This window comes from Cyphomyrmex costatus, unplaced genomic scaffold (genome assembly GCF_001594065.2).
Source record: "Cyphomyrmex costatus isolate MS0001 unplaced genomic scaffold, Ccosl1.0 scaffold960, whole genome shotgun sequence".
In the NCBI taxonomy this organism is placed as follows: domain Eukaryota; kingdom Metazoa; phylum Arthropoda; class Insecta; order Hymenoptera; family Formicidae; genus Cyphomyrmex; species Cyphomyrmex costatus.
The window spans coordinates 155,312-169,585 of record NW_017280551.1 but is presented as its reverse complement, the minus strand read 5'-3'; the positions used below and the strand labels follow the sequence as shown (position 1 = coordinate 169,585).

Below are 14,274 nucleotides of genomic sequence, written 5' to 3'. Positions count from 1 at the left end.
GAATCTAATATTAATTCGATCTATTAGCGTTGATATAGTCTGAAAATTGTTTATTTCAAGCTATAACTCTTTCGCGTTAGATCACAGATTTATATCTTATATTTATTATTATTTTATATAGTTGTATCTGAAATATAATGTTTGATGAGAGGCAAAATAAACGTGACTCACGACAATCATCGATATAAATTAATAAAAAACAAATCTAATATTATTATAATTTGTTCTATTAGCATTGATAATCTAAAAATTACTTATTTCAAGCTATATAACTCTTTAGCGTTAGGTCACAGATTTAGATCTCATTTTTATTATTATTTTGTAGATTTATCTAAAATATATGTTTGGGGCGAGTATATATCGATTTTTATGAATGAGTGCTAAATACCCGTAAAAGTAGGGCGCGCGTCAGGGAAAATTTTTAATCGGACACGCGATCCTGCGTGCGGTTCGTGCGTGTATTCACCCGTATCGAGTGATACGGCTATGTTACATTAATATATGTTACGCAAAAGTTTCCTCGATGGCCCGCGTGTCAACGATCCATCGCGTGTCGCATATGAAAGTACGTTTATACTGGGTATAACTGGACTAAGGTAGAGATTCTTAAGTAAGAGATTGGACACCGTTTAGATGGAAAAAAAAATGCCTTGTTAAAACAACTAAACACTTTAAATATATTAATACAGTTAAGATAACTTTCTATGAAAATCAATTCAATATATGTATATTTAAACGTATATGCTGTCTAATCTCTGATGATCCTACACGATCAATAATATTGATTAGTAATATTGAATTAGTAATACTGACGGTAAATATTAATACTTTTTAGCATTTTTACAATTTTACATGATTAGTATTATTAACAATGTATTTCAGTTTTACATACATTATTATTGCATTATGACATGGATCTTATAATAAAGCGATACTGATGTTTGAGACTCAAAATCCAGATCATCATCAATATTCTACACAATCTATTAACATTAACCTCGTACGTTCAGTATTGTCAGTTAATATTGACAGTATTGATCTCTCTTTCTCTCTCTCTCTCTCTCTCTCTCTCGTGTGTAGGTTACTTTTACTCGAGAATCTGTAGACTAAGGGAAAGTAGCTTGAATAGGAAGCTCGATGTACGACGAAACAACTCCTCTTCTTTTGTTGGGATGCATCTTGTAGGCACGCGTGTATATGTCGACTACCTAAAGAAACGCAGTTTGCCGCGTCAACAGCGAAATGTGTTCGCGACGAATACACTTTACGATAATGCACGCCAAGCTTCTTGGCTTTTACCTACGAGTGAGGATCTTCTAAAGTTTTCAGGTCGCGAATCAGACTCGAAGATCTAGCCTTCGCGATATCGCCAGACGATTTTTTTTTTTTTTTCATCGGATTAATCCTTTTTGTTTGTATATAACTTACTCTTACATAGTATCCGAAACTTTGATCTCGATAAAAAACGCATAAAGAGTTTCGAAAGTTTAAGTGTTTGACCAGTAGAGAGAAAGAGAGAGAGAGAGAGAGAAAATATCAAAAACTTTGTCGTAGACGTGGAAGTTATTCTTCTTGCCTATATTTTACTAATATCTCGCAAATTTTATGGAAACTAAATATTCGCTCGCGGTCGCCTCAGCTAATATTCCCGATATCCATTTTACCGATTCGGAAATACGCGCGGAAATGTAAATTTTATTGCAATACGAATAGGAAAGTTTCGTTTGCAAATTTTGTCGTCGATGTGTTCTTTCGATTCCTAGGTAAAACTTCGATTGGATTAATACGATGTCACGAGTAGCTCGTGGATTCTTCCTCTCACCAAGTTTTCAGTTGCTTTTCTCCTCCTTTTTGCTGCTCCGTTAAACTGAATAACAATGTCGGAACTCCTTGTAGAATTCGCTAGACGAAGCACCTTTGAGACTTGATCATAATTGAAATGGGGGTTTCAATTTTGCTAGAATAATAAGTTTTTTCCCAATAGAGAATTTCTTTTGTACTCGCTTCTGATTCTTTTAAAAGTGTTTATAAGGACGTATTATATTTTTACAATTGTATTAATAATTTATATATTTTAAATAAATTATGTACATATGAAAATTGTGTTTACAACAATTTTGTTTCTTGACTAACACGTTTTCATCATTTATTCACTTTAATTTTGCTTTTATAAATTAAAATAGTAAAATTAATAAAAAATTTGATATTTTTGTACGAGTACCTACTTTAAGTATTCAAAATGATTCGTATAAAGTTTCATTGCGATTTAAACATTAGTTGCAACAATTTAGAAGAAATAAGTATTTTGTTTATTTATAGAATAACTAATTCTTTGCATCACAATGTAATTGTACATAAATCATCTCGAATACTTAAAATACAACAAAATAGAGATTTTTATCATTATTTTATAATACGTTTCCATACATTTCTATTAAAGCACGAATTAAAATAATACTATTTATTGAAATAACTTTTGGTCCAGATGATAAATCGTCGTTGAACTTTTTATGTTACTTAAATACGACCTAGAATAATCTAATTCTTTCATAACTTTTTTCATTATTTTAAATATGTGTGGAATACACTCTAATGTATAATATATCCAGTTAATAGAATCGTTAATCAACGAGTCAGGAAATTTTCCGAAAGTGATAAAATCATTATTAGCAAGAAATGCCATCAGCGTGTTAATATTAATATTCAACAGTCTCGTGTGCAGCGAATCGTTTGTCAATATTTACTTTGACATATTACATCCAGTACATTCGCGCACAGTTATATTCGCCGGTGGCTGTATCGGCGAAGGCAATTGAAGAAATTGATCGCTCATACAGATAAACGTTGTTTTACGAGTCCATATATCCGTCTTTCGTGATACAGTACGTGGACCTTCGCTTGAATGCAGAATACCGAAAGCTGAGCGAGGGAGAAGCGACAGATATGTCGATAAGCGAACATCGATCATCTTTCTTTTACGAACGACAGTCACAAGAGATTTTTGCGAATTACACAGTTTGTACATTGTGCAAATAGAAAAGCTCGGTTCTTGCTATTGATTCCCCGTCTTTTCAAGCGTACCCTGTATACATTTCAATGCCATGGAAATGGAATGGCCGACGTCACTTTGCGGCTCGAAAGTGAATGGAGGGAAACACATCACGTGTTTACACGCAAGATATTTGTCTTTCTACCTCCGTGCGCGCCGCGAAACATCGGTCGCTCCAGTTCTACCTCGGATACACCGACTCGGCATAATGCCGTGTTCCATCTTCCTTGATATTAGTACAAGTTATGTTTGCTGTCACGTCTGTTCGCATCATCGTTGACTAAGAACTTGCCCGAAGTTTACATAATTTGTAAAGTAATATCGATAAATAAGTGATATAATCCAGCCGACGGGGGTCGCATTACGACAGACACGAGCCGTCTCCGGGACTGAAGTTAGATGGGGTCAGTTGTTGGGTGTACCATCCAACTTCAGACAGTCTAATTAAACTATACTCAATTATAATTCCTCCGAATTACCCGTGCATTCCGGACACGAGTATCGGCTCGGGCACGGCACGCCGTAAATTTACTTTCTAATTAAAGTGCTATGCTGAACTATACGATTGAACCGTGAAGTGAAAATTTAATCTCCCCTTCTTGTTCCATCATAAAATAGAAAACTTCCTTTTTATCTCTGCACCATAGAGCGACCATTGGGCTGCTCCGGGAAGCCCATATTGAGTGATTACTTTGTCACGCTGCTTGCTATTTTCTTACTTTTATCGTTAATTATCACGACAGTGATTAATTATCGTTATTTGCGCATGTAGCGCCACTTCTTATTTACACCTTCAATTATTTCAGCTAAAATTAGCTGTTTTATCTCACGAACTCTTTTATTATCGTTATACGGTTAGAGGTTTTTAACGTCTCCGTTATATACGATCTTCGGCTCGATCTTCGGTTTGCATCGACATCGGTTCTCTCTCGCGGTTCACGTCTAGATTACTCGTGAATTGGATCTCCGTTATATCTCTGACGTAGACATGCGTCAAGCGCTTCTGTTCGGCGGGCCAACCAGGTTTACTCCAAAATCAGCGAGCCAGCGAACTGAATGATTCGGATTCAGCATAAGTTACTACTCGGTGAATATATCCCTTAATTCTCGTGAGCGAGTCAACGCTCGTCGCAACGTGCCTTCTGACATCAAAGCTCGATTCTGCGACGTCCGCGCGCCATCGGTTTCGAGCGCAGAAATGAGATTTCCATGCAACAGAGTTACCGAATTTAGTTCCAAATATTCCTCCAGCTGCATGATTTCTCTGTCTATCAATATTTTTGCGTTTCTAATTCTGTACTCATAGTTCTGTAAAATTTTCTATTTTCATTACAAATTGTTATTGTAAGTTGAGATATAGATGCTCCCCAGCGTAAGTTATGAATAATTTTCATGAATTATAATATCATATATAAAATGATATATTTTACGATATAAAAATGTACATTTATACGGAAAAAACATTTTGTATTAGAGACAGTCTACAAGTTCTTGCTAAAATTTTGTGTTAAATTTTTAACATACTTGATTGTTAATTTAACATATTGTGTTATTTGAATGTTTTGTTTTAAAATAATATTTAATATGTTTTAGTGTTAAAATAACACAATTTATCAGGCGAACAAATAATATAAAAATTATATTTTTCGAAATGTAAATTCTAGATAAATAAAAATGTGACACATGTGTTACAAATGTATAATTTATTAAAATATGTTAACATATCATGGACCATTTAGAACATGTGAAATGTGTTAAATTTAACATAAATTTTTCAATCAAAAATTTGTAAAATACATGTTTTTGATTTTAATGTAGTACAATAAAATTGATATTGTTATGCCCGTTCCGTGTCGACGCCCGTTGGATTGTTTCCGTTCCGAATTTTGAAATGAGAAACACGTCGTGACGACGCTGTCTTTTGAAAATAAACAATCCAACGAGCGTCGGCACGGAACGGATATAACAATATTAATTCTTTAAATTCTTTCGAACTTGACTTTTAGAAATAAAAATTAAGCCAGTCTTGAAAAAGAGCGATTCAATCTTTAATAATGAGATTTCTTCAGAGTGAGATTCACTTTAAAAGTTTTAGAGAGTATCATGACAAAAGTTAGAACTAATGTTCATTTTTATCAATATAGATTAACTTCAGCTTCGGTTTAATTCACTTTTTATTTTCTTCTAGTTCCAATTAAAATTAAAAAAAAAAAAGACTAAAATTAAATTAAACTGAGATTAAAAGTTAATTTACATTGATAGAAATGGACATCAGTAAATGGATTAAATATCGACTTTTACAAAGTTGCAGAGGATTGCTCTTAATCATCGTAATAATAATAAGCAGACAATGTGTGGCAATAAATGAAACGCACTGCAGGAAATCTCACTCGATGGCTCGAGATTCTTGAGAACATTTGACAGTTTTATAAGTGCAAATTTGAGATCAGAATGTAATTTATAGGTATATATGTCGATAATTACATTTTGCATAATTCGAACTAAACTCGTTTGCGGCGGTCTGTGGTGGCCGGCAGTGAGGGGCGGAGGGAATGGTGGGAGTCGACGCGCGCGGCCATGTGCTCGCGTCGTAGCGCTCGATCAGTCGACGCCGCGCGCTCGCATCGAACGGATCTTTGTTGAGAGGGATACTTCCTCGCGAGACAAACGTGTTATATCCACGAAATACGAGCGTCCCCTCTCTCGTGCTCCATACGTGTGCGACACGTGAGTCACAGCACCGCGATCTCGAGGAGTACCGATGCACTTTTCCTGAGCGCGCGATGACGACGGTGATCGCGCGTAATCGTTTCTCGCATCCTTCGAGCCTTGTGTGACGTGCGCCTTTCCGTCGTCGCGTGGAAAGCCGTCGCGAGGGAGAGGAGCGGGCACTGATCGAGAGGGGAAAAGAACACGCCGGAGCACTCCACAGCCATCTCGAAAAATGTCAAGGTGATCGTCTCTCCCTTTGCGTCTCTCGTCCTCTTGACGTCTCGAGGAAAAACGCTCGTACGCGTGAAACGTTGTGCTTTTCTCGCGTTGGATCCGGATCTCGTCGGTTCCGCGTTCCCGGTGCCTCTCGCCGCAACCCCATCGCCGTATCGCGCATCCTGGAGCGCGATCCCCTCGTCGGTTGAGAGCCTACCATAGTCAGAATGCATCACACGGCGCCGTGGTATCTGCCCTGGGGCCTGAAGCTGGTGCCGCTGCCAATCCCTCCGGGACACCCCGCCTCCGGTATCCCAAATCCTGGCCTACACCTGCTGACGCCTTTACCTGGAATCTACGCACCGGAGCCGCGTAAGGTACGCTTCCTCCCTCTCTGTATCATCTCGCGATTTCACTTTGTAAATCGGAAACTTCGTTGTGACTCTTTCCCAAGGGACGTTCCGTACTACAGGTACGTCCCTTTCCCGGAAAATAAAACGGAAAACCTCATTTCGGAGGTATATATACGACGACATCGAGGGTGAGTTATCTCGATGCGTCGCCAAAAATTGAGTTAAGCGGGCTAGAAAAAAGTTGGAAATTGATTTCGGCTTCCGAAGACGCGGAGAATCCGGGACTTAAACGAGATATATCGTGCTTCTCATTCAAGCTGCGAAGTTTTAAGTTTACTTTGAATCGCCGAGATTTAAAGTTCGTTATTTCGAAGAAAGCGTATTCGCCTCTTTTCGTTATCGCCGAACGAGTCGACACGTTTGTGCCTCGGGCGAAAGCATCGTTCAATGAGAATGAATCGACGAAGTATATAGTCGTGATTGAAAAGTTGCAACGTTGTTTCGCGGAACTGCGGAACCGTCTTCTCTTCTTTCGCGGAATCACCTACGAGCGATACTTTGAGCGACTTCATTCGTCAATGGTAATATTTGGGGCATGATTTATTTATATCCGATGATGCCGCGAACGACGTATAGATTGGAATAGATCGTTTAGTTCAGGAGCTATGATAGTTGATAGAGAGCGGATTATAGGCGATTGCATCGAGTGTTATGCATGGGTGACGTGAGCAGCAAGATGATGTGCCGCGTTTCTTACTTCTTCGTGAATCACGCTGTGTTGCAATCGAAGCATTAGATCTTTTTATTCAAAGTAAGAATTATACACTATTAGATATCAAAGGAGCGATGGTAACTCCAATCCCTTGAGTTAAATAACATATAACTGCCATGTGTGCTAAGATAGAAATTATGTAATCCATTTCTGTGCAGTTAGTTTTTAAAATAAATAATATCCACATTTGTATTAACAAATGCACTTACTTAATAAATAATAAATTAAATTTTTGAATTAAATTTAATGCATTTTCTCGAGTTGGATTGTTTAACTATAACTCTCAAGTTGAGAGTATAATTTGACATTATGAATTTAACTGTACGATAATAAAACTGTAAGATAATAAATAATCTTAATTTTGTCGTATGTAATGTGTGTTTCGCTGAAACTTTAATTAAAGGTTTTATATTTGAACACTTTGATAAATAATTACTCTCGGAGAAAAACATAGTGGTGGCATTATAAACACTGTCGTCACTGTTAAATCTATAGTGTTAAATTTAATCTAATTTAAGTCACCATTCTCCTACTCAATATATCGTTATTTTGTACTAAAACAATGGATAAGTTTGACACTAGTGTCAATTTGATACGTTCCACTTAACGTTTGCAACACTTGCGAGTATTACATGGTCCTTCTTGTCATCAAAAATTAAACAAGGATGAGATAATATACATGAGCATTACGAACGTTCGTAGAAGGCACCTTCTATGTACAGTGTCAAATAAGAGACTTAAATTAAATTAAATTCGACACTACAGAACTTAACGGCGGATATAAAAAAATGCAACGATAATATAATAAAATTACTTACAGTTAAATAATATTTCGTTAATTTTAATTTCTATGTGCATTAAAATGTAAATGAATACATTTATGTGTTTAGTCAAAGTAAACAACGTTTACGTTAAGTAAATATAATAAACTAAATTTGAGTCAAATTTAATGCATTTCTTGAATTAAATTGTTTGACTCCATTGTTTTAGTTATTAAATTAACGACATATTTAATAGAAGTGGCGACATACAGAAATAATTAAAATAATTTGGATACAATTTAATATGATGAATTTAACAGTGTAATGATGATAAGAAATAATCTTAATTCAATCGCGATGCGTGTTTTGCTCTGAAATTGTAGTTAAAGGTTTTGAATACCTTATTCAAATAAATAATTACATTGCACTCTGAGAAAAACATCAATGTGGCATTATAAACACTGTCGGAAATCAAAAAGCAATGATAATCCAATTCCTTTAGTTGAATAACATTTGTTAATTATAATTTGTATATACGTCAAAGTGTAAATCAATACATTTGTGTGTTTAGTTTCAAAGTAAACAACGTTCATATTAATACATAATACGTATGTACTTAGTAAATAATAAACCAAATTTGAGTCAAATTTAATGCATTTCTTGAATTGTCCAACTCTGTTGGTTCAGTTAAATTATTGACATATTTAATAGAAAAGCATTGGCAATCTAGAGACATTGCAAATAATTAAAAATAAATCTATTTGGATATAAATTTATACTTTAACAGTGAAAATAACAACTATACAAATTTTATAGAATTTATAGAATTAATGTACATAGTAAAATAAATTATTTTATAGTTGCAACTATAAAATGATTTATTCAATTATGTAAGTACATTAATTCTCTACATATAAAACTTGTTACCGCCTTGTGTGTTTTTCTTTGAGTGTAATATATTGAGAGAATAATATTGCGATAAGTTTATAAAAAATCCTTTTTATGGATGCACAAAATATTTCAATCGTCGCGCATATCGTTAATTTTTGTCAATAGAAATAATTGAAATTAAGAAACAAGTATATCGAAATTAAATTCGCTATAAACGAACATTTATAATATTATTTATAACAATTAACAATAGATACTGTATAGCGTGTAACGGGTTCTCCTATTTATAAATAATTAGACCTGTCCGTGTGCCAAATTCAATCCAGTTATCTGGTTTGTCTGTCTGTCTGTCTGTCCTTAGCGCGCTTCTATTCTAGGTAAAATCTAAATAGTCGACGCGTACGAAGGCGAATGTGCATCTAAAATAACCTGCAGAATGCTCGTCGCGTGTATTAGAGATAGCATGACGAGTATTCATACCAGCCGACGCGTTTACACGTCCGCGAGGAGTCAGCAACCCTAGCTTAGAGGACCTTTGAATTCGAATTTGCCCAGATATCGTGCGAACGATGGGTGCTGAATATTTCACGTTGCGTTGTGAATTACGATCTGATAGCTGGGGTAGCAAAAATTGGCCCGGCCCGATATCGGCGATAAGCGAGTCAATTTGTACACGGCTCTGCCAAGCTTTATGAAAAATGAGGATATTATCTTCCTTAAATATAAAAATCTAAAAGATAAAATCTTCGGGATGGAATCTAAAAAGGACAGAGTGACAATAAAAAGTGAAATCTCACTCTTAAAAATTGACAATTGAATCATTCTTTTTCAGTACTTGCACGTCAATTTTTAAGAGTGAGATTTCACTTTTTATAGTTAGATTCCACTCTAAATATTTTAGAAATACTGAGAAAAGGTTACTTAAAAATTTATTTGTGAGAAATATACACTTATTTTACTAAAATAAATTTCTATTTAAATACGACGACATTAAATTTTATTCCCAGCAAATAAGTCATTTACTTAATTTTTTATAATTAATGAAATGTACGAGTACTATATTTCATAAATATATAAGTATATTTCAACATCACAAATCTTTTCACAACTAAGAAATATCGAAGAAAACATAAATAACATTTGCTTCGCGATACTTCGATATTTTCTCTCAGTGTAGTAGCTTTGGAAGAAAAAGAGAAAATAAAGTAGAATTGTCTTCTCACGAAAGCAGGATTCTAATAATAAGAGACGCGGAACTTCCGTAGCGAGAGTTGCGATTAGCGAAATCCGATTCGACTCCGAACTTCTTTCGCGCACGTTTCATCAAACTTGATATAACTATATGTAAATCTCTCTTCCCACGTGTTCGCGTACTAATGGTCTCTTAATGCTGTTGCACTTAAAACGTGCATTATTAATGGGTACAGATCGATCTCGAAGCGCGCAGAGACGGAGGATGAGTGTTTTTTCCACCGCGTTTCAGATCGAGTGATTCGTTTCGTGCACATAGGTTGGAAAACTTGAATTGACTCGAAGTTCCAGGCCTGAGGATATAGAGACGTTCGCGATATAGAGACCATTTCAGAATAATGAAATTACCGGGGGCAAAAGTGGCCCGCCTTCCTTGCATTCCGTCGCTCTCTCAGATCTTCCCTTGGGTAAAGACCTGGGGATTCTCTTGAAAATTCGTGTCGAGCAGGTACCGTTGTCGGCGTAGCGCACCACCGGCGAGTACGCTCCAACGGTGCGGTAAACGTTTCCCGAGTGCATACCTATAATTTGACGAGCACTTTACCGTCACTTCGCCGTGTTCGCATTTGCGAGCGACGCTTTTCCGCAGCGACGCGCTTCTGCCCGCTCGTCCGGCATTACCGTAAGTCGTGGGATATGAAGTTCTCGGGATAGGAAAAAAAGGAGGTCATGTCGCACGACGACCATCGTGCCACGCATGATAACATCGTACGAAACTTAATTAGAAAAACTGATTTATGTCTATTTATATCAATGTAGATTAACATCTTGATTTAATATACGTTTTACCTTTTTCTAATTCTAAACAATGGAATGAGGTACACAGAAAATTTGTATTAAATTAACATATTTCACGTGCGTCCCAAACGGTCTACTCAAATTATTTTAACACAAGATGAATATGTTAGAAAGTAACATGAGTATGATGTTCAAAAATTAACACAAAATATGTAACATTGATTTGTAAGCAAATTGGTGAATTTATGCAAGCAATTACGAATCAATTTTCATGTAATAGCAGATTTTGGCGAATCATGGTTGAAGGCAGATGATAGTTCCGATATCGTTCGTATGCGTTAGCCAAAATTTACTGATCGTGAGACACGCTTCCGCTTTTCTGGACATGTAGATCACGTAGTTGGGATAATGCAGCCGAAACTAACCTACACGTGTGTGCTGCACCACGCCAATTCAGACACGGGAATGGACGATCGCACGCGCGAGGAAACTTCATGAGCAAACAGGTGCGCCGTGTCTTCGACCGATTTAGCGATCTATCTTCCTTGTAGAGAAAATCTACACTCGATCGACCGCAATTCGACGTCCCATGCGAGCACTTTCCAGGACGCTTTGTTTCGTATTTTCCGACGATACTTTCCAAGAAATAGGGATGTTAGTGAGATAATACAATATTTAATTATTAAACTTAAGAATGTTTTGGCTGTACAATATCAGCTTAAAGTATTAGCCAAAAAATGTTAAGCTAAAAAAGGTCAATATTAGCTAAAATCAGCTAAAACATTTTTGTCATAAATAAGTCATAAACCTGAACTGCAAAAAAATAAAACAATAAGTAATTTGGCTCATAATGGCTTTTTGCAGAAAAATAACCATGTTTTCCTGCAGCTTTAGGTAAACAATTTTTGAACGAAAAAGTGAATTCAAATGAACTTTTATACGAATATTTAGAGTTTTGTTGGTATATATAAAAAATTTATTGTAATAAATGTGTAATACTAACAATAAGACTTTATCTAATTTATAAATAACTATAAAACGTAATTTTATATAAGAATCAATCAAAAAAATTAAATAACATAATTTAAAAAAAATTGTTCTCTACACAGATACTTAAATATAATAATAGAACAATCTATAAAATTTGTATATTTTTGATAAAAGGCTTTGATGTATCCTTAAATTATTAAATTATTGATACTTTTCATTGCAACATTAATCTTTCTCTCTCTCTCTCTCTCTTTCTTAATATTCTAATATTGGTAATTTTGACATTTCGCTTGTCTTTCTCTCTCTCTCTCTCCATTAAATTTTATTTAATCGAATTTTGACGTGTCCATGATTGACATGTCTTCACGCTCGGATTCGCTTGTCGTCCGAGCAAAACGGACGGCAGTCGATCAACGTGTGCCAATGACTTTTAGCACGGAGTAGCGATAATTGAAATATTTGATTTTCATCGATTTTAAAAACGAATAGAATATTGGCATTTATTTATTTATGATATCTAGACTTGATAACTGAGATAACGTCAAATTTAATTTGAGCACGCATTTCAACTCTCCACGCATCTTCTATATTTTGATTCATATAGCGAATACATTTTCGCAACGTTAATTTGTTCATTCCCTGTTATTGCGCATTAGCGATATTGCATTTAATACTCGTCATTACACACAAAGTATTATGAACAAATATTATATTATTATCGTCACAATGTGATTCGATGATCGACGTTACGCAAGTGCCTATTAATTTCTATACGAGAAGCATGACTTTTTGTACTGAGAAGAAGTTGAAATCGAGTTTCTCTAAGCGAAGTTTTAATTTCACGTCGTTTTCATAATTTTCTATATTTTCCACGCTGGACATCTTGGTTATTAATAAGTCTCAGATTAAAGTTTTCTCGAGATAGATATTAAATGTTAGAATATTCACATTAAATGCCCGGTCATAAAGTCGGAACTCTCGTGAGGAGCTACTTTAATTCTCGAGCTCAGGTAACTCAGTTAATCAAGCCCTCAATTAAGTCCTCTTGCTGAGATCGATTCAAATGTAAATAACTTGAGAAATTATTCCCCTAGACAATTGCGTTCCTTAGTAATTTCGATGAGTCATGTAACGAGCGTTAGATCAAAGTGATCAGTTTCTCAACAAGTGAAAGAGGAATATTTAAAAAAATTCAATATTAATTATTATAATCAAATTTCAATAAACATTCTTTTAAAATTGTTTGTAGTGTTAATGAAACACATGAACAATATTATATTATTATATTTGTAAATATAATTTGCCATATATTTGTAGTAATCCTTAATGTATAATGTCACACGAAATCATAACAAAAATTACATCGAGATACGAGACCGCGTTTTATATTTTAAAATTGTACTTTTCTATTAAATTATACTTTTTATGAATAATACCTGCGGTTTTAAATAAAAATCATAAAATTCTTCATCACACGTTAGTTGAAAATTATATTTCATACTTATTAATTTAATTTTCTGGAAAATAAAAATTCTTAGCATCAAAAAAATTATATACATCACATTTTTACGAAATTTTCGAATACCATTAACTTAATAATTAAAAATATAAACAGCTTCATTGTACATTAATTTACATTGCTTTATTAAATTGATCTCAACAAAATATTTAACAGTTTTCAAATCAGGGAAAAATTGTTGAATTTTAGGATGAAAAGTTTATGACAACGCTGATTTGAGATCAAATTTTTGGGGCAAAGAGAATTCAAATTTGAAACTGTCCTTGTTAATTTGAAACGATTGATCACCTTACATTAGATTCCCAATATCGAGTTTCTATGTACGCACGACGGAAAGTGTGTTTGTCAGTAAGGCCATCGCGTTAAATGGCGAATCCGCAATGGTCAAATGGTACGGCGCGATGGTGCATATCTACGTCATTAATTTTCAATCTATTTATTTAGCGTGATCGCGCGCTTGTAACATGGCGTTTGATCTTCGCCTATATGCACAACAATACCGTCTGTCCGCTCTCAGCGCGTTTACGATAAATGCGTTTCTCTGCGCGATCCGCCGGTACGGGGCTACGGTTATTCCGGGCGCTCAATTATCTCCGTACAATGAGTCGATCGCAAGCGTAGCGACACAGGTTCTAACTCCGTTTTGCGAATTTGGATTGACTAAATTTAACTCGCGACGAAATTTGATGAATTTTTTATTTCATTTTAAAAATTTGCGGTATATTTGAGAATGGCTTTTACGTTATTCTCTCTCTTCATGAGAAAGAAATACATACGTAGGGTTTAATTTTTTAGAAGACTCTTCAAACATCTCTCCATGAAATTAAAATTACCATAAGTAATGCGAGCGAGAAGTGAAAGCAGACTTTTGTTATAAAAATCTTCGAAAATACGTGCCCGTTCTACATTTTCCATGATGTCGAGTGAGAGACGAGAGCGAGAGTAAAAGGGGAAGAAAATGAGTAGAGAGTGAAGCAGTAATGAGCGAGTGAGAGAATGAATACGATGAGGGGGGGGGGGGG

General features: G+C 35.2%; 1 protein-coding gene across 1 annotated transcript in view; it reads left to right on the top strand.

Moving 5' to 3' along the window:
- Positions 1-6,099: 6,099 nt before the first annotated feature.
- Positions 6,100-14,274, top strand: part of LOC108782016 (RNA pseudouridylate synthase domain-containing protein 2) — a 109,922-nt gene continuing 101,747 nt past the window's right edge. The window contains exon 1 of the mRNA XM_018550165.1: positions 6,100-6,354. Within this exon, the coding sequence (XP_018405667.1) occupies positions 6,205-6,354 (150 nt within the window). The 5' untranslated portion in view covers positions 6,100-6,204. The remainder of the gene's footprint in view (positions 6,355-14,274) is intronic.